The sequence below is a fragment of the Miscanthus floridulus genome, chromosome 3 (genome assembly GCF_019320115.1).
Source record: "Miscanthus floridulus cultivar M001 chromosome 3, ASM1932011v1, whole genome shotgun sequence".
Lineage (NCBI taxonomy): Eukaryota > Viridiplantae > Streptophyta > Magnoliopsida > Poales > Poaceae > Miscanthus > Miscanthus floridulus.
Window position 1 is genome coordinate 80,985,740 of NC_089582.1, and position 20,796 is coordinate 81,006,535.

General features: G+C 46.5%; 2 protein-coding genes across 2 annotated transcripts; both read left to right on the forward strand.

The window, feature by feature from the left end:
• Positions 1 to 1,815: 1,815 nt before the first annotated feature.
• LOC136541823 (ferrochelatase-1, chloroplastic-like) lies at positions 1,816 to 8,086 on the forward strand. The gene is made up of 10 exons (XM_066533942.1): positions 1,816 to 2,140; positions 2,295 to 2,382; positions 3,235 to 3,550; positions 4,005 to 4,148; positions 4,330 to 4,431; positions 5,497 to 5,600; positions 6,010 to 6,136; positions 6,590 to 6,739; positions 6,934 to 7,034; positions 7,547 to 8,086. The coding sequence occupies exons 2-10, from the start codon at positions 2,309 to 2,311 to the stop codon at positions 7,860 to 7,862; spliced, it is 1,434 nt and encodes a 477-aa protein (XP_066390039.1). The 5' UTR covers positions 1,816 to 2,140; positions 2,295 to 2,308; the 3' UTR covers positions 7,863 to 8,086.
• Positions 8,087 to 8,226: 140 nt separating this feature from the next.
• LOC136541824 (putative disease resistance protein RGA3) lies at positions 8,227 to 9,726 on the forward strand. Its single transcript, XM_066533943.1, has 2 exons — positions 8,227 to 8,382; positions 8,474 to 9,726. The coding sequence occupies exon 2, from the start codon at positions 8,509 to 8,511 to the stop codon at positions 9,610 to 9,612; it is 1,104 nt and encodes a 367-aa protein (XP_066390040.1). The 5' UTR covers positions 8,227 to 8,382; positions 8,474 to 8,508; the 3' UTR covers positions 9,613 to 9,726.
• Positions 9,727 to 20,796: the final 11,070 nt, after the last annotated feature.

Genomic DNA, 20,796 nt, shown 5'->3' on the forward strand with positions numbered 1-20,796 from the left:
GCAACGTGCGGCCTTGTGTGTGTGTGCGCCTGTGTGCTGTGTGGGACTGTAGGACGAGTGGACGACGACCGGACGATGGATAGATGATGGGACGGGACGGCGGCAGAGCGAGAAGTTAGCGCTATCAGATTGAGAGGCTGTCCGGGGCTCGCGTCCTGCCACTGTTAGCGCTTACCCCACGTTCGGCGCCATACGTCCTGGAGCCAAGCTCGGCGCCAGAGTCGACGGCGCCAAGCTCGGCGTCAGAGTAGACGGCGCCGAGATGCCTGCCAAATCAACGTCACGTCAGCGTCGAGCCCAAGAGCTCAGCGCCAGGGACGCTGGCGCCGAGACGTGTTATCTCGGCGGCAGCATCGATAGTGCCGAGCTAAAGGTTCAGATTCTAAAATCTTTCCTCAAGAGTCTATTTGTGAGAAACTTAAAAAAAAGACGAAAAAGTAAAAAATTCGGCCCCCCAGCTAGCTCTCTCTTCTTTAACAATTGTCCGAGTGAAGCGAGGGAAGGGATGGGCATTCTTCCCCTTAGGGAAGGTTGTCTATACCAAGCAAAGTGTTTGTCAAAAAAAAAAACCCGAAGTGAGTTAGTTAAGACAGGCAGAGTGAGCTATATAACATGTATGCATGCGCGTCCATGTATGTACACAACAGGTTGTTAGAACATGTGCTACTATTAAAACATGCACTGTATCGCATGTTTTGAGCAACCCTACTGGTATGACATTCCTACACAGGGGAAGCAGTGTTAAAACTCTGAAAATCACCATTTGCGACCATTTTCACATGTCATCCTACCTCCTCATGGTCTATTCATCAAACTTGGGATCTCATGTGCACCGCAGGTTCTAAAAAGATGGGGAAGATATAACTGAAACAAGGTTGGGTCTGTCACTACTAAGTATTTTCAATAGTTCCATATTACTCTATTCGTCTTAAATTATAAGATGTTTTGATTTTTCTAGATATATTGTTTTTGCTAAGTAGAATGTATATTTGCTGCAGGACATCTTAATATCAAAATTGCATACAACTTTTTCATGTAAAAAGGTAGACAACGAAGCGTATGAATTTTTTAGTTTTCGGATCGAATATATATGAGGTTAAGGGGCTTAGGGCCTATTTGGCAGGCCTTTTTCTAGCTTCGGCTTCTCCGGAGGAGCCATACCAAACCTTTTGTAGCGCTATGCTGCTCTCTTCGGTTAGTCATCTCTATATTTTGCAGCCCTAGATCTAGTCTTCTACTTTAAAAATTTAAGGAGCCATGACTTTACTTTTAGAGTTTGTCGATCAAGGAAAATATGGGGAAAGTTTAAGGAGCTACACTTAACACATTTTCTACAATTGATTTCTAGAGTTTTTTCAAAAAAGTTGATTCCTAAAAGTGTAGTTTCTATATTTTTTTTTTTTTGTGATATCTATGTGTACATTTTTGAGAAACTGATTTTATCCTGTGTAGTTTAGCTATATTTTCCACAACCGCAGTGTACTGTGTACTTACGTGAAATTACACTCTTGGTTTTTTACTTTTTAATTCAAAGAACTTATTAAATGATAGATTAAAAAAATATATGTACAATGTTTTTTATTTTTTCTCCGCTTTGGCTTGCCACGCTATACACTTGTGGTGCATTAAGGGTCTGTTTAGTTTGTGATCATAATTTGGTACGCTACATATTAATTATGTCATAGTTTTTTTTGCAGCTATTTGGTTTATTGCTATAATTATAATGTGCCATATTTCCTTAATATCCTATCATACAACTTATTTTCTTGCTAAATTTTACTATAAGAATGATTTAATTTTACTTGCCATATTTCGTGGAAACGACTGGCCGAACGGGGGTCCGCCTCCCGGCCTCCGGGTAGTTGCGGATTCGTCATTTCGGGCTGCCACATTTGACCCAGCATTTTGTTTCTTCTTCGTCTCCTTCACGCCACGACGAACCCAAACCGACCGAAAGCGGAAAGCAAACAGCAGACGACTCGAGAGGACACAGGAAGGCGCGAAGAAGACAGAGATCCACGCCCACACCAACGCCAACGCCATCACGCCACTCCCTCCCCACTACTCAGGACAGCGAGCAGGTACAAGCAGATCTCCCTCCACGCTGTGCCGACCGCGCTTCCTCTCCGCCGCTCCCCCGGTTGGTTCCTTCTCTCCGCCCTTCTTCTTTCCGCGCGTCTTTCCTGTTCATGGCGCTTGATGGATGCAGGCCGGGCCCCCACGTTCTCCTCCGATGGAGGGTTGGCTTTATTGTTTTTTTTATATATGTTCCTATAAAATGAAAAATCCTGCAGCTGAAGGAGGCATCATGGAGCGCGGGGTTCTGGGCTCCAGGGGCGCCGGCGCCGTCCAAATCTTGGGGACGAAGACCGGGGCCGCGACGTGAGTGCTCCTCGGTCCCTTCTCTTGTCATTCTTTTGTGATCGGGTGCAGGCAGGTCTGGGATCGTACCGTGGGACTAACTAATTCAGTTTTTATGATTGTTGGAGTGAAAACGCTGTATGGAATATTGTTCTTGGGGCTGTGAAGCCTTGGGATTCTAGCATTATTTATGATGATTGTTTTGTTTTCCATTCCTATATATATATATATATATATATATATATATATATATATATATATATATATATATATAATTTTCATTAGTGATCCATTGTTTCCCCACCAGAGCAACCCATTTCAGAAAGTGTACTTGAGTAAGATCAATTTCTTTTCGATCGCCAAATCAAGATATGCATGTTACTACAAGAGTTGAGGGTATCTAATCTGCCGGCAAGATGGCATAATACTGTGGTTACAAACCATGTTATTTGGGTTTGCATTTTCTGGAAGAAGGTTAATACTATGAGACCTACCCAAAAAATTGTTATCTTTTATTTCTTGATTATTTTGTAATACACAGAAACTGAAATCTACAAATTTAAAAGGATCTACTGGTAAGAATATATGTAAGTATTTAAGTTATATTGCTAAATCAAATATGTTGCTAGCTAGTAGTAGACATTTTGATTGGAACCCGTAGTAAATCAGGGCATAATTCTATTTGACACTTCATCCTTCACATCACTAATTTTATAAACTTTTTGGGATGTGTTCGAGCTGAGCTTAGATGATTTCGCTACTGGGGATGGACAGACGGAATGGCCTTTATTTTCAAATTGGATGATCTGTTCTATTGGCATGCAAGCATACATCATCGGTTCTATATTTGATTGGTTGTTCTACTATTGGCAGGTCATGTGGCAAAACAACCTCTACAAGTTTTACTGGTTCTACCAAACATGAGCAGAACTTGCATGAGAATGTTAAGCCGTTGCAATTGGCAACAAATGGATCCTCTCGTTTGGCTTACAGAAGTCCAGTGTTTAAACATCAGTGGAATCTTTCTGCTAGTTTTTCCTCTGCAAATGTGGTTGCCACTTTTGATGATGAACAAGATGTATCTTCCAGTGTTGTTGAAGAAAAAATTGGAGTACTGTTATTAAATCTTGGTGGTCCAGAGACCCTCGACGATGTTCAACCATTCTTGTTCAACCTATTTGCTGATTCAGTAAGTGGTCATACCCCAGTACCACCACAATGATAATTTCTCTGCCAGTGGACCTGTTCACTAATTGTATCTAGCCAATTTATCGAATGCTGTCTGATAACTTCGAATGATTGTATGCAACTCCTTAATATCAGCTTCTGAACTGATCAGCCTAGCAATTTGGAGCCTAAAGCAAAAAAAAAAAAAAAACACCTTATTTGTGTGTTTTACCAATTGAAGTTTCCATTTTAACTGTTTTCCATGGTAGTTGAATCTTGAATGAGTGCCAACTAAAACAAAAACTTTTGCATGTCTGTGCTACTGAACATAGCAAATACTAATTTACGAAGTTCTCTCATTAATTATATGAATTTATAAATTCAGAATCCCTCTTTCTTGTATGTGTACTGAATTTGTTTTATCAATTGTTACAGTTTAGTTTTAAAAATTATCATAATTCTTTTCTATTTTTCAGGATATCATTCGACTGCCTAGGCTCTTCAGGTTTCTTCAAAGACCACTGGCCAAACTTATTTCTACTTTTAGAGCTCCTAAGAGTAAAGAAGGGTATGCTTCAATCGGTGGTGGGTCACCATTGAGGAAAATTACAGATGAGCAGGTATAAGTTCACAAGGCTGACCGTGTTGTGAAATTATTGTTGCATTTCTTTACTTTTGACCTGTTTTATTGATTGTGGTTTATCAGTTTGTTCAAAACTTGTTAAATCTCTGAATCTTTCAAGACGTGTTGATAGCAATTCAGTGTAAATCGCATTCTCAGTAAGATAACTGATATTTCAGGCAAATGCTTTGAAGATTGCTTTGGAAAAGAAAAATTGGAACGCAAATATATATGTTGGGATGCGGTATTGGTATCCTTTCACAGAAGAAGCCATTGATCAGGTAAATTCTAGCGCCCTGCCTCTGTTAATGTTTTCCTCCTGTTAAATCTTTTTTTCTTCGGTTTCTTTCTTTTGTCTCATGAGCATTCAATCAGTTTCCAAATGCATATCATTCTAGCATCTAGCAGAAAAACCTTGTCATCCATTCAAAAGACCATAGTACCCTCATCGAGTGGCGTATGTAGAGTTGTCCCTAATAACTCCTGCTTGTATATGCACTTGCCTGTCCGTGTATGAGCTAACAATAATCACGTGATAGCTAATTCCATCTTTGCAACCAGCATTGGTTTAGACGGATCCTTTGTGGTTGAGTCCAAAAAGAGAAAAATTTGTTGCGAGAAATCGACAATGTCAATGACATTGCTACTGCAATTGATTGTAAATCTTTACTTTTGCTTGTAATGATGATATAGTGAGGGTGGAAGGGTGTATCAGAAAAATAATTTTAAGTAATCTTGGAACTTTAGACTGAAATATTTTTATTATCAAGATTTAGAAGCTAGAATAACATGTATACTTGGAATGTAGTTATTTTGAATATAATTTTCTTCTATGGACTCAATGTTTGCATTATTCTAGTTGACATTTTTTACCCTAATTTAAGGCCCTGTTTGGTTGAGCTGTGGCTGTGGGAAAAAGCTGCTGTAGGCTGTGAGCTGTGGAAAAGCTGCTGTGGGCTGTGAGCTGTAGAAAAGCTGAAAGCTGTTTGGTTAAACAAGTATAAAATATACCTTCTATCTTTATCTCTCTTGAAATAACTATGGAAGAGCTTTTTATTCCACCAATTTTGAAAAGCAGAAAGCCAAAAGCCAAAAGCAGGGTCAAACCAGCTTTCAAAAATGTACTACGGAAAAGCAGCCGCTTCTGAAAAAGCAGCCTCTAAAAGCAGCCCCTTTGGTTGGGCTTTTGGCTTTTGGGGCCAAAAGCCAAAGCCAAAAGCCCAACCAAACAGGGCCTAAGTGTCATATGTTCAAGTATTCCACCAAACAGATTTCATAGTTATTCCTTGTTGTCCATACAACTCTTATTTGATGATTAACTATTTCTTGTTTTTGGTTAATGATAGATTAAGAAGGATAAGATTTCCAAGCTCGTTGTTCTTCCACTCTACCCTCAGTACTCCATATCAACAAGTGGGTCAAGCATTCGTGTTCTCCAAAACATTGTCAAGTAGGATCCCTTCTCCCATATGAGACCCTTTTATTTTCTCTAACATGTAGGAGAGCTGCGTTATCTTTTATATTAAGAAGAAAAAGAGGGTAAAGAACCCAAACAACACACACACAACCACACCCCTAGGTACTGAACATTACATTCACATTTTTTAACTCAAGAAACTACCACAACCAACAAAAACACTACCACTAACCATTTCCTCGCTGCAAGGCCACAAAGAAAGAAATCCCTTTGGTACCTGGCTACCTGCTAGACCCCATAAGTTCATTTCATTAACTGCCGGCAGCAGCAGGGTTGCTAGGTTGTCCGAGGCACCATCAAACATACCACTTCTAGCATATGAGATTCTATCGTCTTTGATGCTACAAGAACTTGGAATACTAATGCATAGGTTTCCATGCAGGGAAGATTCATATTTTTCTGGCTTGCCAATTTCCATTATCGAATCGTGGTACCAACGTGGTGGCTATGTGAAATCAATGGCTGACCTAATTGAAAAAGAGCTATCTGCCTTTTCCAATCCTGAAGAGGTGCCCTATTCGTAATTCTAGCTCCATCTTAATTCTACAGTTAGCAACAGAGGATCACTTATTTGATATACACATTCCAAATTTCACTAGAGCTATTCACTAGCTATACAATTCCTTACAAAGAGAATTTTATTGGAACTGTGATTTGAGATTGTTATAGGTATCTTTCTCTGGATAAACTTGACCAGTAATATACACAAATGTGTTAAGACTTAAGAGTAGGTAAATGCAGATGTTATTATTAGATGTATAGCAAAAAATACTTCCATGACACTTTGTTTGTTACCTTAACTAACATATTGGCACGTTCTAAGTCCATGTTAATTTCTGAGTAGCACGAGATATTGTTTTTGCTGAAAGCAGCATTGCAGTTAGTTTACAGATAATCATGTGAAAATTGTGCTGTAATTTCAGTCTGACAATACTTTTTATTGTTGTGAAAATAAATGGCAGGTTATGATATTCTTCAGTGCACATGTGCCACTTACCTATGTTGAGGATGCTGGAGATCCTTACAGAGATCAGATGGAGGATTGTATTTCTTTGATAATGGGGGAGCTGAGATCCAGAGGAATCTTAAATGGTCACACTTTGGCGTATCAGGTATAGGCTATTCAAATTTGATATGTACTTGTGTCACTAACAATTTCAAAGATGTGCACTTATGTTTAAATGATCAAATTATCTTGCAAGAAAACTAGAAATGGAAAATGCCAAGTTTATAGAGTTCTGAGTTACCAGTTCTTTAGTTTTTTCTGGTCACAATTTACTACTGTTAACATTTCTTTTACATGTAGAGTCGGGTGGGGCCAGTTCAATGGCTGAAGCCATATACTGATGAAGTTTTAGTAGAACTTGGTCAAAACGGTGTGAAGAGCCTCCTGGCTGTTCCAGTAAGGTAATCAAGTTTAGCATTTCTGGCCTGGCAATTTTTTTTTGGTACAAACGAGATAAGCAACATGTAGCTCTATATGATCTTCATTTCCTTTAGGTTAGTTTACGACATGCACTTCTCATGATACATGTTAGTTCCTCATTTCTGTTTGTATTGATCACATTGGTATCTCTGGCACAATGTTGACCATCTGAAAGCCTTATGAAATATGAATTTAATGTTATAACATGTTATGCGCATCTTATGTGTTTGCAAAAGCTTGTATGTTCCATTGTATTAATGAATGGAGAACTTATTTCAAACAATTTTAGAATCAGATGCCTCCCCTAAAAGGATCTTTTGCATGAGAACTTGTCCATAGAACACAACTACACAATCCAGGAGCTCAGTTTTTACAGTCAATGAATGTCTTGTTGGGGTTTTTTGATATGCTAGTATCTGGTTACTCTGTTTACCAGTCAATATTATGTTGCTGTGGTTATTGATGTAAGCTGAACCATTTATGACAAATACAGCTTTGTGAGTGAGCACATCGAGACATTGGAAGAAATAGACATGGAGTACAAGGAGTTGGCTCTAGAATCTGGCATTGAGAACTGGGGTCGGGTTCCTGCTCTTGGATGCACTTCAACGTTCATCTCCGACCTTGCAGATGCTGTTGTCGAAGCCCTGCCCTCTGCTTCAGCACTCTCAACCAGAAAGCCTGAAGACACTGATTCCAACATGGACCTGATGCAGTACCTGACCAAGATGTTCTTTGGCTCAATCTTGGCATTTATCCTGCTGTTATCACCAAGGCTAGTTTCTGCTTTCCGGAACACCATGCTTTAGGTTTGCTAGGTAAGCACTAAGCAGAAATGGTGTGATAGGTAGTTTCCCAAAGCATTAAATTTTGAGATTGATAATGGGAAAAACTGCAAGGAACTTGGTGATCATAACTAGAGATCCTTTAGGCCACAAGGTAGGAGCTTGCAATTTGCTGTTTCTGATATTGTTCACAGGAAACATTGGTCTCATAAATGAATCTATGAAAGCACAGAACATTACAGCTCAAAGGTCTTTGTAGGCCCTTCTCTTTTTTGGATAATCTTATTTAGCCCATCGGTAATACTGGAGGCTGTTGTAGGCAGCAGCTGTCTTCCTTGAAAGTTTCTCCATACTTTGGCATGCATGTGCTATACTGCTATTGCTACATTTGTTTTATGACTGCCAAGGTGACTGCTATTCCTATACATAGGTGATGTAATGCTAATCTTGGTCACTGACTTATGCCGAACGCTATTACGAATGCATGCACCTGCCATTTGGTATTATCCTGACGAGGTGGCTGATACTCCTATGCTTAGATGTTGTAAGTAACGCCTTCTGCATTGTTATATATAATGTCAACGTTAATACGTAGTGACTATCCGAATTGAGAGGCAGTTTTTGGTGACTGATAGGAGTGCCAATCTTGCAAAGAGAGGTTTCTCGATCAATGGAGGTCATCTTGACTGCGATTCTGGGTGAAGTTGCGAGCAGATCTTTTTCATTCTTGATTGACAAATACATGGCAGAAGAATCAATAGAAAGTGTGGATGAGATGCCCCAGAGTCTGAAACTGCTGCTACTTCGTGTCCGCGTCATCCTGGAGGAGGCGGACGGGCGAAGTATCACAAGCCAAGCCATGCTGCAGCAACTGAACATCCTGAGGAAGGAGATGCACAGGGACTACTACGTCCTGGTCAGTTTCAGAGGAAACCAAGCCAGAGAAGACGAGGCCAAAGGTCACAATAACATGAGCCACTATTTTAGCCTCTCCAAATTCAGTCCTGCCAAGCGCCTTTTTCTCTCTAGTGTTGGTGGTACATGCACACCATGCATGAAAGAAGATCAGCAAGTGTCCAAAAACTTGGGCACTATCATCTTACACATGAGTGAGTTTCTCGCATTTCTGAAGAACTATCCTCCGCGGTACCGCCAACCTTACTTTATGCATCTGATGATTGGCCTGAGCATGTTTGGCCGTGAAATGGAAATGGAGAGGGTCATCAATTTATTGATGCAAAACGAGCTTTGTACTGAACAAAGTATAGGGGTTCTACCAATTATTGGTGCAGCAGCTGTTGGGAAGAGCGCTCTAGTTGCACATGTGTACAATAGCGAGAAAGTGCGTCAACATTTTTCTCGGATAGTGCTAATCACCCAAGATGTCAAAGACAGACGGTTGGCAACTTTGAAGGACGATGGAGGTTATCTGACAATCCACCAAAATAATAATACACAAAATGGAAAGAGGAGATTGCTAGTTATCACTGAATTATTAGAGGACGTTGAAGAGGATACGTGGAAGAGGTGGAATGTTGACTCTGCTGCCTGCCTTGAATCTGGAAGCAAAATCGTTATCACGAGTAGATCAAGCAAAATCATAAAATTTGGTACTACACAAGCCCTTGTATTAAATGTTCTACCGATAGAAGCATACTGGTATTTCTTTAAGGTGCTTACATTTGGGAGTGCAAATCCCAAAGATCATCCAAAACTGGAATCGGTTGCCCTAGAAATAGCAAGTAAGATGAATGGATCGTTCACAGCTTGCTAAGAGACAATTTCACTGCTCAATATATTGGCTACGAATCCTTGCATGCTACAAAAAATATCCCTGCAATGGTTTTAGGCAAGAACATAAGCCTCAATATTATCGGAGAACAGAATCAGATAGTAGTCGTTATTTTGTGTTTTATGGTTGCTACCGGACAATTCAGGGCTTGTTTGGTTCCAAATAAGTCACCTACTTATAAGTTAAAAAGTGAAATACGTGATTTATTTTGCCAAACACCACCAACTTATAAGTCACCCCTACTTATAAGTTTTAAGTTGGTTCACCCCTGCTTAAAACTTATAAGTCACCCTTTTCCACGTGGAGCCCACACCTTAAATGAGCTTATAAGCCATCCACAACCAAACATGCATGACTTATAAATCACTGATTTTCAGTCATCTGACTTAACAAGTCACCTGACTTATGGAAACCAAACAGGCCCTCACAATGCGGTTCCTAAAATAACATTGCAGGATGTTCTATCCGGACGTGTTCTATGTCAAAAGAGACCTGAGGTCCTCGCATGGAAGTCCCGCATGCCGCCATATGGTAGCTGTATTTATAATTGTGCCATATCCAAATCAGATGCAATCAACAAGCAAAAATGCGGAATCATCACGCCTCTACAGCTTCCGACAAAAACATTATAATGTGTTGAATTTTACAACAATTTGTCGAATGACAATTCAGAAAGAACACAATATTATTGAAGTTTTGCATGTCATTATGTATGATCTTGTCGGTGTTTTTGGACCACCGACGAGTAAATTTGTATTTACGCATCTGGTTCGGATGATATTCTCGGATGACATAAGGGTTTATACTGGTTCGGGCGGAACGTCCCTACGTATAGTTCGCTGCTGCTCGTGTTACCGGCACTTGGTTTACAGTATGAGTTACAAACAGGCAAGAGAGGGAGATGATCCCAAGTCTTTAGTGGAAGGAGTGAACGGATGCTGAGAGCTCGCTTGCCACTCAGCCGTGTGCTCGTGTCGTGCGCTTGTGTTCTGATTTTGTCCGGATCCCCATCCCCTTTCATGGGGCGCCCTGCTTCTCTTTTTATAGGCGAAGGAAAAACACGAGTTATAGCGGAGAAAGAGGAGAAGAACGAGAGAGGAGAAGGCTTCCAGGGTCGTTGGGTCTTTCTCCTTCATGCGGGTCTCGCCGATCCTGTAGATGTCAACAGGGACGGCTTCACGTCGCGGCCCTGATCGTCACTGGCGCCATGCGTAGGCGTCATCTACCGGTCATGGCGTTCCACTTCATCCCGGCGGACGTCGTAGTGAACTGACACGCCTGCCAGCGTCTGTACGAGGGTTTGGCAGAACAGCACCGGCACGTCCGACACCGTTCTTGATGTGAATACCCAGGTATGGCCCATCATGGCCACGGGTTACATCGAGGCGTGTCAGTCTCTTCCCTGGTGTCAGAGTTTTGACCCAGACCCATACGCTTGGACTTAGAGTGGTTGGCGGCGGTATGGATCCCCGTCGGACGAGACGGAAACCGCGTCCTTGGGGTCAGGGAAGACGGAGCCCGCACCCAAGGGGTCAGGCGAGACGGAGCCCACGGCCTTGGGCGAGACAGAAACCACGTCCTTGGGGTCGGGCGAGACGGAGCCCATGGCCTTGGGCGAGACGGAGCCCGTGGCCACGAGGTTGGGCGAGACGGAGTCCATGGCCTTAGGGTCAGGCAAGACCTTTTAATATGTCTTGCTCCATCCGAGAAAGTTAGCGTTGGCGCTAACCTCCTTACTTTGGGTACCCCTAATATCGATACCTAACAGTAGCCCTCGAGCCTACGGAGGAGTAGAATACTCCTTTGGATGTTTTTTCGGACGGGAGGACTCTGAGGGCCTTGGCCTTCTTTTTGTAGCCCGCGTTGTGTCCTAGTAGGGCGGTGGTTCCCTTTTGTCGCGATCGGTCTTCTTGGGGCATGTAACCGTAGGATTCGAGAGGTCAGAAAGATTTTTCTTGATTCCAGTCCCCTAGGATCCGATCGGTCCGCCGTTGTACTGTGACCGCGCGTTCGGTCTCCTTGCGAGTCCAACTTTCCTTGAGCCCCCACGCGTAGCAGGGGTCCGGTCGAGGGTCGGCTCATCTTTGTGATCGTCATTCCTTAAGCGTTTTTTGGTAAAACGGAGGGGCTGAGCCGTGCCACGTTTTTCCTCGATAGACGAAACCTAGTGCTCGATGAGCTATTAAAGGGCTAGTCCATGTGGGCCTCGGCTTCCCATTCGTGGGGGTCCAGCATGGGTCAGCTGGTGACCGACTCTAGAATCTTGGCGGCCAATCCATATAGTTCTTGGGTCCATTCGGTTGGTCCCAAGGGTTTGTTGCCTTTCTTCGAGGAAAAAACATGGACTGGGAACCGACTAAGACTCGAACATGGGCTGGGATGCCCGTGGCGCTCATGCGCCCGGGTACTGGCCGCTAGTGGGCCCATCCCTTTCCACCCCTCGCTCTAAGGGTACCCCAAAGCGGTTGTGAACCTGTCGGTGGGCCAGCCTTCGAACTCCTAGTCCTGAATAGGCCATAGGAGCATTTTTCAGCTATGTATCCCTCCTAACCTACGACGATTCTTGGCCCATTGAATGGGTGAACCGTCATTCGACATATCATTCGAGGACACGGCTAGAGATAGCATGCGCGTGATCTTTGAAGGGAGGTGACGTGACGCAGCGCAACAGGCGCGTGAATCTAGGTGAACGGTTTGCCTTCTCGCCCCGCTCCGCCCTATAAATAGCGGTCTCCCCCTTCACGTTTCTACACACCAAAACCACAGCCTTACCTTTTTCATTTCTCCATCTCTGCCGTTTGGATCTGCCATGCTTGCTAATCCACCGCCGAAGCCCTAGATCTATAGCTTCCGCTCCTCCGCTGCCGCCTTTGCTTCTCCGCAGCCACCTCCGTCCTCCATTGATTCGTGGTACTGCTCTGATGTTACCCATGCGCACATGGAGGGCCTCATCAAACATGGTCTTCTCCATGGGAGGACCAATGCGGCCGAGTGGCTTGTGCCCGGTCGTGAGGATGCGCCGGCGCCACTCGATGGCTACATCATCTCCTTCACGCTCTTCCACGAGTGCGGACTCATAGTTCCTCCCCACCCGTTCTTCTAGGGTCTGCTGTACCACTATCAGATCGAGCTGCAGCACTTGAACCCCAATGGGATCTAGCACATCGCGGCCTTTATCGCGATATGTGAGGGGTACCTAGGGATCGAGCCCCACTTCGAGCTCTGGAGATATTTCTTCTCCATTTCCCTAATCAAGAAGGAGAGAGGTTGGGAGACCCTAGTGCCGATGGGATGCGTGGGCATCCACCTCTAGGGGCAGTGGGCGGCCGAGTACATGCCCTGCCAGCTCCCTAGATCCAACAAGGGGTGGCACTCACATTGGTTCTACTTGAAGAATGACCCTGCCGCTGGAGAAGAAAAGGATGCGCAACCTCCTCGAGGCCATCATGTTCCTAAAGACCTATGGCCTCCACGGGGCCAGCGTCATCGGGGGGTATCAAGCGAGGACGGTGGCGCCGCTGATGGCGCGCATCCTCCCGCCGTACGGGATGATGCCCGACGCGTAGCTCGTCAGGACGACGCTCGCCCAGGGGCTTCTCTAAAATAGTGAGGTCACACAGCGCATCAAGGAGGCCATGGGGGAGGCTGATGCCGTGTTCTTGATCCTAGGGCATCCCGTGATGCGGCCGAACATGGGCTTCATCGAGCTATCGGTGGGGTCAGCCTTCTAGGACTCTGTTGCGCCACTACCAGAGCATGTGGCTATGAGGGAGGCGAACCATGCCATGGATGACAAAGGAAGAAGAAGATGGATGACAAGGAGAAGAAACGGCGGTTGAAGCAGCGAGCGAAGCTACATCGAGGGAAGCGGTGTCAAGGTTCGTTGGGAGAAGAGGTGGAAGAGTAAGAAGAGGAGGGGTGGGGGGAGGATGGTGGCTCTAGGTCGCCCATCTAGTGGGATGAACTAGCCACCGAGGATGAGGACCTGCCTTCACCATAGGTGGGGCCCTTCCCATGGCATGTCTCAGGGCAGGAGGGGGAGGACACGCCCCCAGAGCCAGTGGAATCAAACCGCCCCGCCCTGTCTGGACCTTCGACGACGGTCTTAGAACTAGCAAAATCAGGCCACCTTGCCTTGTCTGGGCCTTCCATGGCGGCCCCAGAGCCGGTGGAAATAGGTCACCCTGCTCTGTCTGAGCCCTCGGCGGCGCCTCTGGAGTCGATGGGAGGTGGCCGTTCTGATTTGTCCGAGCCCTTCGAGCCGAGGGAGGGCTCGAAGCGGCAATGTGCCAACGAGGAGCAGCCAGAGTTGGGCAAGCTGACCCCTAAATGTCCTCGGATGATGGCATCAAGGTGAGTCAAGAGTTTTTTCATCCTTTTGTCTTAACAGATTTTTGCCGCAAACTGACCGCCATGTCCCTCGCAGCGTCGGAGGACGTGGGACTCATCTATGGCTCGCTTTGAAAAAGATCCTCCTCTAGCAAGCACACTAGGAGCTAGCTGGCGCCACATCGGTGGAGGGCATGAGTGGCATCGGGGTGGCCACGGCATCGATCAGGGTGGCACAGCCGATGGCTGCGTCCATGGGAGAGTGTCGATAGAATATCATTAGCAGTCCTCCGAGGGGTATCCCACGAAGGTAGATTGATCGGTAGAGATGCGTGTAATCGAGAACAAGAAGGCAACAGAGACACAAGAGTTAGACATGTTTAGGCCATCAGCGTGATATAATACTCTACTCCTGTGGTCTATTAGATTGTATTGGCTATCGTATGATATTACGTGTGTTTGGAGGGGGTCCCTGCCCGCCTTATATAGTCCGGGGGGCAGGGTTACAAGTTGGTTAGATCTAGGAGATAACCAAAAAGTAATAATAGATTACAGGAATCATGGGATCATACGTATCCTAACAGATCTCGTAATACCTTTAGCATATCTTCCTGGTGTCTTGTGGGACGCGCCGAGCAGCACCGTGCTTCGCAAGGCTTCGTCTTGTGGGCTAGGCCACCCCTGGGGGCGCAACCCATGTGGTCTGTCATGGGTATCCGGGGTCATACCCCCTACAGCTAGTCCCCGAGCGCCTTGTATCTGTTGTGCAACACCATCTTGAGCTTGTCCGAGCAGTCAGACTCATGGTCCGACCACCGTGATTAGTTGCCGAGCAGTTGTGAACTATCGCCGAGCAGTGTGAACCATCGCTGAGTAGTGTGAACCGTCGCCAAGCAGTGTATCCCAAGTAAGGCTTGTCATAAGGATGTAAGGAGCTCAAGTTCAAATTCAAAAATTTCCTCATAGTGGACCAAGTGTGCCCACTTAGAGTCTGACCATGAGGAAGGGAGATAGTCTTCTTCGACTTCATTAGGCGTGGAGTCTTCCAGATTAAAGCAAGCACACTCACTGCAAGATGAAGTGTGCCCACTTAGTCCCCGAGCCCAACAGTAGGTGACGTAGTCACATGGTGCCAGGGTCCAAAGTAGAAGAAAAGTAGAAGACCAGCCGAGCAGGTAGCCAGTCCCCAAGCGTAGCCCCAAAATGAGAAAAGCACATTCACCATAAGGTGAAGTGTGCCCACTTAGTCCCCGAGCCTAACAGTAGGTGATGTGGTCACATGGTGCCTGGGTCCAAAACAAAAGTCAATAGAAGAAAGTCCCTAGTGTGGTGAGGAACCAAGTCATATTGATGATGTAGTCCCTGAGCCACAAGTGGAAATCTTGGAGAAAACAAATCGTGGAGAAAAAACTGGAGTAATGGTTGTACAGTAGGAGTTATTGAGCCTTAATGGATTGCGGAGAAGTCGGCGAATATTCAGTTGAGCAGTAACAAATTACGGCAAAAAATGGGTGATATGGGCTATAGTTGCGCGAAATCCCAGGTAACCATCCACCACGCCGTTTTGGAGAATTCGGAGAGGCGCAAATCGTGGAGCGGTTTCCCAAAAACCCTCAAATGTGAAAGGTGGGAGGAGTGCTTTATAACTGTGCCGCCGCACTCCGCGCTCCCACCATTGCCACTTCACCACTTCATCTTCCTCCTCAGCCATCGTGCTTCCAGATTCATATTCACATGCGCTTCCACCACCAATCCCAAACTAGATCTGAGAGATGGCGCCGAAGAGGAGAGTTGGAAACCCGAAGAAGGCGGCCACCGGAGCCAGCTGTGACAATGAGTGGATGCCATCGTTCATGGGGGAGATGGAGATCAACGGGATGGTTGAGGCGGGCGTTCTTCCAGACTGTGTCACCATTGGATGGTGGCCGGCCAATGGTGAGCGCTACCCAATGCCTCATACCGACGAAGCTGTAGTTTTTGAGGATTACTTCTGGCGTGGATTGGGAGTTCCTGTTCATCCTTTCTTGAGGGATTTGCTGGAGTTCTAGGGAGTTAGTCTATGAAATCTCCACCCAAACACCATCTTGCACATCTCTATTTTTATCCATTTCTATGAGGCATATCTTGGAATTGTTCCCCACTTCAACCTCTTTCAGCACCTATTCTGGCTAAAGAAGAAATGCGACGGCGGTTCTAGAGTGGTCGGTGGCATATATCTGCAACTCCGTGATGGGTTGGTGGGCGATTACATCACTATACCACTAAACATGTCACTGAAGGGGTGGAACGCTAGGTGGTTCTACATGAAGCAGAGCCACCCTACCATCTGTTGCGACATCGACCACGTTTCGGAGAGCCAGAAGAGCTGGTTGGAGAAGCCAAACAGTGCTGATATGGAGCAGGTGAGGGAGCTCCTCAGCCTGATAAAGGGTGTAACAACCCAAAAATCCACACACCAAAAATCACAACTACAAAATTTTTGTGTTAGCCCTATGTGATGTTGAGTGACATATGTAGAAGCCTAACCCTAGTTTTGGATTGGATGTGACCCAACTAGGTTAAGATCATAAGCATAGTTTGGTTTTATGCCACGTGTGTAATTAAATTCCTAAATAAATAAATCATGCATGCATCCTTAATCCCACTTGTGATTTGGATTCTCTTGCCTTATGTGATATTTAACTAACTTACTTAATATTAGGATAAACCCTAACCAAATTGGCAACAAATAAAAGAGAAAGGAAAGAAGAGGGGGCAGCAGCAGCCTAGGCTTGCTCGGCCTTGCAAACCAGGTCTCGCCTGCCCTTTCACATGCGTAGCCCACGAAGCTGGCCTAGCATCGCTGCCCGCACGCGCACAGCCGCTGACAAGCTGAGCCGACTCACCAGCCATCACGCACAGCACGCAGCCACATCGCACCAAGCGCCTGACGACCCGACCCCACTTGTCAGCACAGTAGCATCTTCTTCCTCTTGCCCATGCATTCTCCACCACGCGACCGGGAGCCAACCAGCATGGTAGGCGTGGGCCTAGGGTCACGCAAATCGCATGACCTTGTTCCCCTTGCGCTGTGCCTACGCTACCGCATGTGGGCTGCCGGATGCGCTGCACGTATGACCACCGTCCGATCACCATCCACCATTGGAGCCCTTGGAGCTCAGCTTTAAAGGCCAACATCCATGAGCCCTAACCCTCAGCCCATTCGCCGCCACCGCTGGTGGCATAGCACCACATAGCGTCAAGCCAAGAGAGAGGGAGGAGGGAGAAGCAAGGAGGAGAAGGAAGCCACGGCGGGGAGGACCTCGTCGGACCCAAGAGCACCGCCTCGAATAGCTACAATGACGTAGCTGCTCGGCACGGCACTACATTGCCTCATCACGGCCTCGCCTCGCCACCGCACCGCCATCCTACCACCACGAACCCTACAGTGAGCCATCTTGCTGAGACCACCTCCCTAGCCAAATGGAACATGCACCGCCATGATCGAAACCTTGCTGAAGCTTCGAGCTCTGGCCTAGCCCAACTGGTTAGCTAGGGAGACCGCCATGGCCATGCTTGCCAAGACCCAGGATGCATCATGCATGCTGCCATCAGCCAAAAGGAGGACCCTAGCCATGATGTTGTACATCAGAGTAGGAGCGCACATGCACGGGCATGCTCACCATGGCCGAGAGCACGACCATGGTGAGACCACTATGTCTTCTGCATTGCGGTAAAGGCAACATTGACACCCGACAGGTTCTGTCATGATGAGAGATGCACTATGCTCACCTTAGCCAAGGAAGAAGCCCACTGGAGCCCTACGTTGCCGCACCGCACCTCGTCGAAGTGCCACCATCTCCGCTTTGCCCCTACCACCATGGTCAGAGCCACTAGGAGCACCAGGAGCTCCTCCAACATGCCCACCATGGCCGTAGAAGCACCGTGGAGCTCACACGCTCCTCCAACTGGGCTCTCGCTACCACTGCAGCCCTGTCCATGCACATCGATGAACTCACGCCACCGTTCACCATGGCCAGAGCCCTAGGAAGCCCTAGTCGTCGCCCCAACCCCACCGTCGTAGTCGCCATGGCATGGGGAAGCTATTGCCTACCATAATCGGATGCTAGCACCGCCACGGGGGCTTGTCGGTGACCTCACCACCAGCGGGAGCCCTGTCAGGGAAGAGAAGGGGATTTTTACCACACTGACCATGACCACATCGACCACGTCCCGAGCAGCTCCGCTGAGTAGCTCCAACCATGACCACACTGACCACGACCACGCCGACCACATCCCGAGCAGCTCCGTCGAGCAGCTCCAACCACGACCACGCCAACCACGACCACGCCGACCACGTCCCGAGCAGCTCCACCGAGCAGCTCCGACCATGACCACGTCGTGCACGTGAACCAAACCTTGGGAAGGAGTAAGTGGACCAAGTCCTTCATAGACCGGCTCTGCGGTCTCTGGACCAACACAGGCAGGTTCACCATGAACCACGCCTCACCTGCACCCATGGACCACGGCCCATTAGTGGCCTAGTATGACAACATGGCCACACCAGCGCGCACCACGTGGTAGGCAAAGCCCAGCCCGTATCCAGACCCAACCGGTCCAGTTTGGGCCTGGCCTGTATTAACCATTGACCGGTCAACATTGACCGTTGACCGGGGCCACATGTCAGTGACACCGCCATGCGGGACCCCACCTATCAGCTCGGAACTGAGATGATGACATCATGCTAGCATCAGCATGCCACATGGACCAGTCACAGTGTGGCACATGTCAGCCCAGGATTAATTCTGCCTTTTCCATTTCGGAAATGATTTAAACTTCAGAAATTCCTAACTAATTCATATGAACTCAGAAAAATACAAGACTAGGACCAAAATTCATCTAAAATCGAGCTCTACGCAATGAACCCATGTTTGAGTGCATTTGGCTCTTTTTGAATCTTCATTGCTTTTTGGTGCTATTCTATAGACGTCGCTAACGTGACTAAAATGCAATCATTTGTAGACTCAGAGGAGAACCAGATGGATGGGGATCGTGAGTACCGTGAGGAGTACGGAGATGACTACACTGAAGGTGCCACATCCCACCCAATCTCGTAGCACCTATTACGCATGGATAATATAGAACTGCTATTGCTTACTTTATTGTTATATTCACACTATGATAGGACTTGCATGGTAGTATGCTCACTTGATGGCATTTACCTTGATGCAACCTTACCCCTGCATACCCTGCTATTAGGCTAGACACATGCTTACTGCTACATTTCATTGCTTATACTTCTACTATGCTTATACTACATTAATGCGTGGTGGAAACTGGTGTTATCTGGACTATGGGGAGAGTGCTGCATGTGTGACTTGGGTGTGTGGAGGGTGAGGGTTGTGTCGACCAAGTTGGAGTATACGATGAGCCTGGGGCAAGTCTTGCCATGGGGTGCTACCTGGGCACCCTTGGAAATGGATACCTGTGGTGGGTAAATGGTATATGAGGTGGTCCTGGGTGTGAACCTATGATGGGAGGAGCTCGGGGTGGAGGTGCTGTGGTGGCATGATAAATGGAAACCCTGATGAAGATATTCTAGCTTGGTCATCCCTAAGGACTTACTAGTACTCAGATTCACCGGGAAGCCTTACATACCACTCGTCCTATATGGTGCTAGATGGCCAGACTACTTGGTAGGATATTGCCACTACTGCTAGGTTGATAGCGGACAGTGCAAGGAGGTACGGGGCATGGAGGATTCCCCCACACCCTTTCGAGACTTCATGGAGACCTTGTGGACCTGGCTCATGACTCATAGTTTCAGCCACCCTAGACTAGACTTGGGGTGTACCAGGGCTGAATGGTAGAGTGGCATTATCCTAGGCTAGCAAGCGGCCGGAATCAGCCCAGTTGACGACGGTCAGTGAAGAAGGCAGATCTTGTGGTTATGTAAAACCTCTGCAGAGTGTATGGTTGATCGATCGATACATGTGCCGACCTATTGGCTATAGACCTTTCCTGGGTTTCGCTTAAACTAGATAATGAGATGAGTCCTTCTCTTCTTCCCCCGTGAGATAGTGTCGGTCGTAGCCAGGGGCTACGGGCCTTGAGACAGTGCCAAGAGGGAGTTGGCTTGTCGACTAAGTGATGGTATGGTGATGACAAGGGGATGGTGGTATATCGATCCTAGGATCAAAACCTGGCTCTAGATGGGAATGGGGTGGAATGTGTGTGGGAATGGTGTTAAAACTTGACCAACTATTATTATATACTTGATATGCTAAAACATAGGAAACCCCAGCCTTATAGGTTCCTTTTGATTATACCCCACTTGCATCCAACTTCCACAAAGCAATGCTCATAGGGTGGGAGTGGCCAGTACAAATCGTACTGATACATTTTGGCACATAGGTTCTACTGAGGGGTATAGCTCCGAGGAGTTTGACAGTTGAGGGGTTCGTTCCTATGCTCGAGTTTGGCGATCTCATCTTCAAGCTATTCTGAATGAATGCTACTTTTTCATTGCACCAATGCAGTGATGTAATAATTTATATAATTCCACACTATTTATACTCTAAAATTACGTTGTATGGATGTGATATTTGACTGGAATTTGGATAATATGATCTACAACGGTCTTATTACACTTCAACTCTGTGGATTTCCCTTCGTGGAAATTAGGTCGCTTCAAAGGGCATGAAGATGAATGGCACACTGGTGGAGGCAAGATTCATAGTGCACTGCGTCTAGCCCTACAAGGAGAGGGCCCACACGGGCTTTGACTTCAAGGGGGACACTAACGGCACCCGGGAGAGGACAAAGAAGCTATCGAGGGATGATGTGATACGCCGAGTA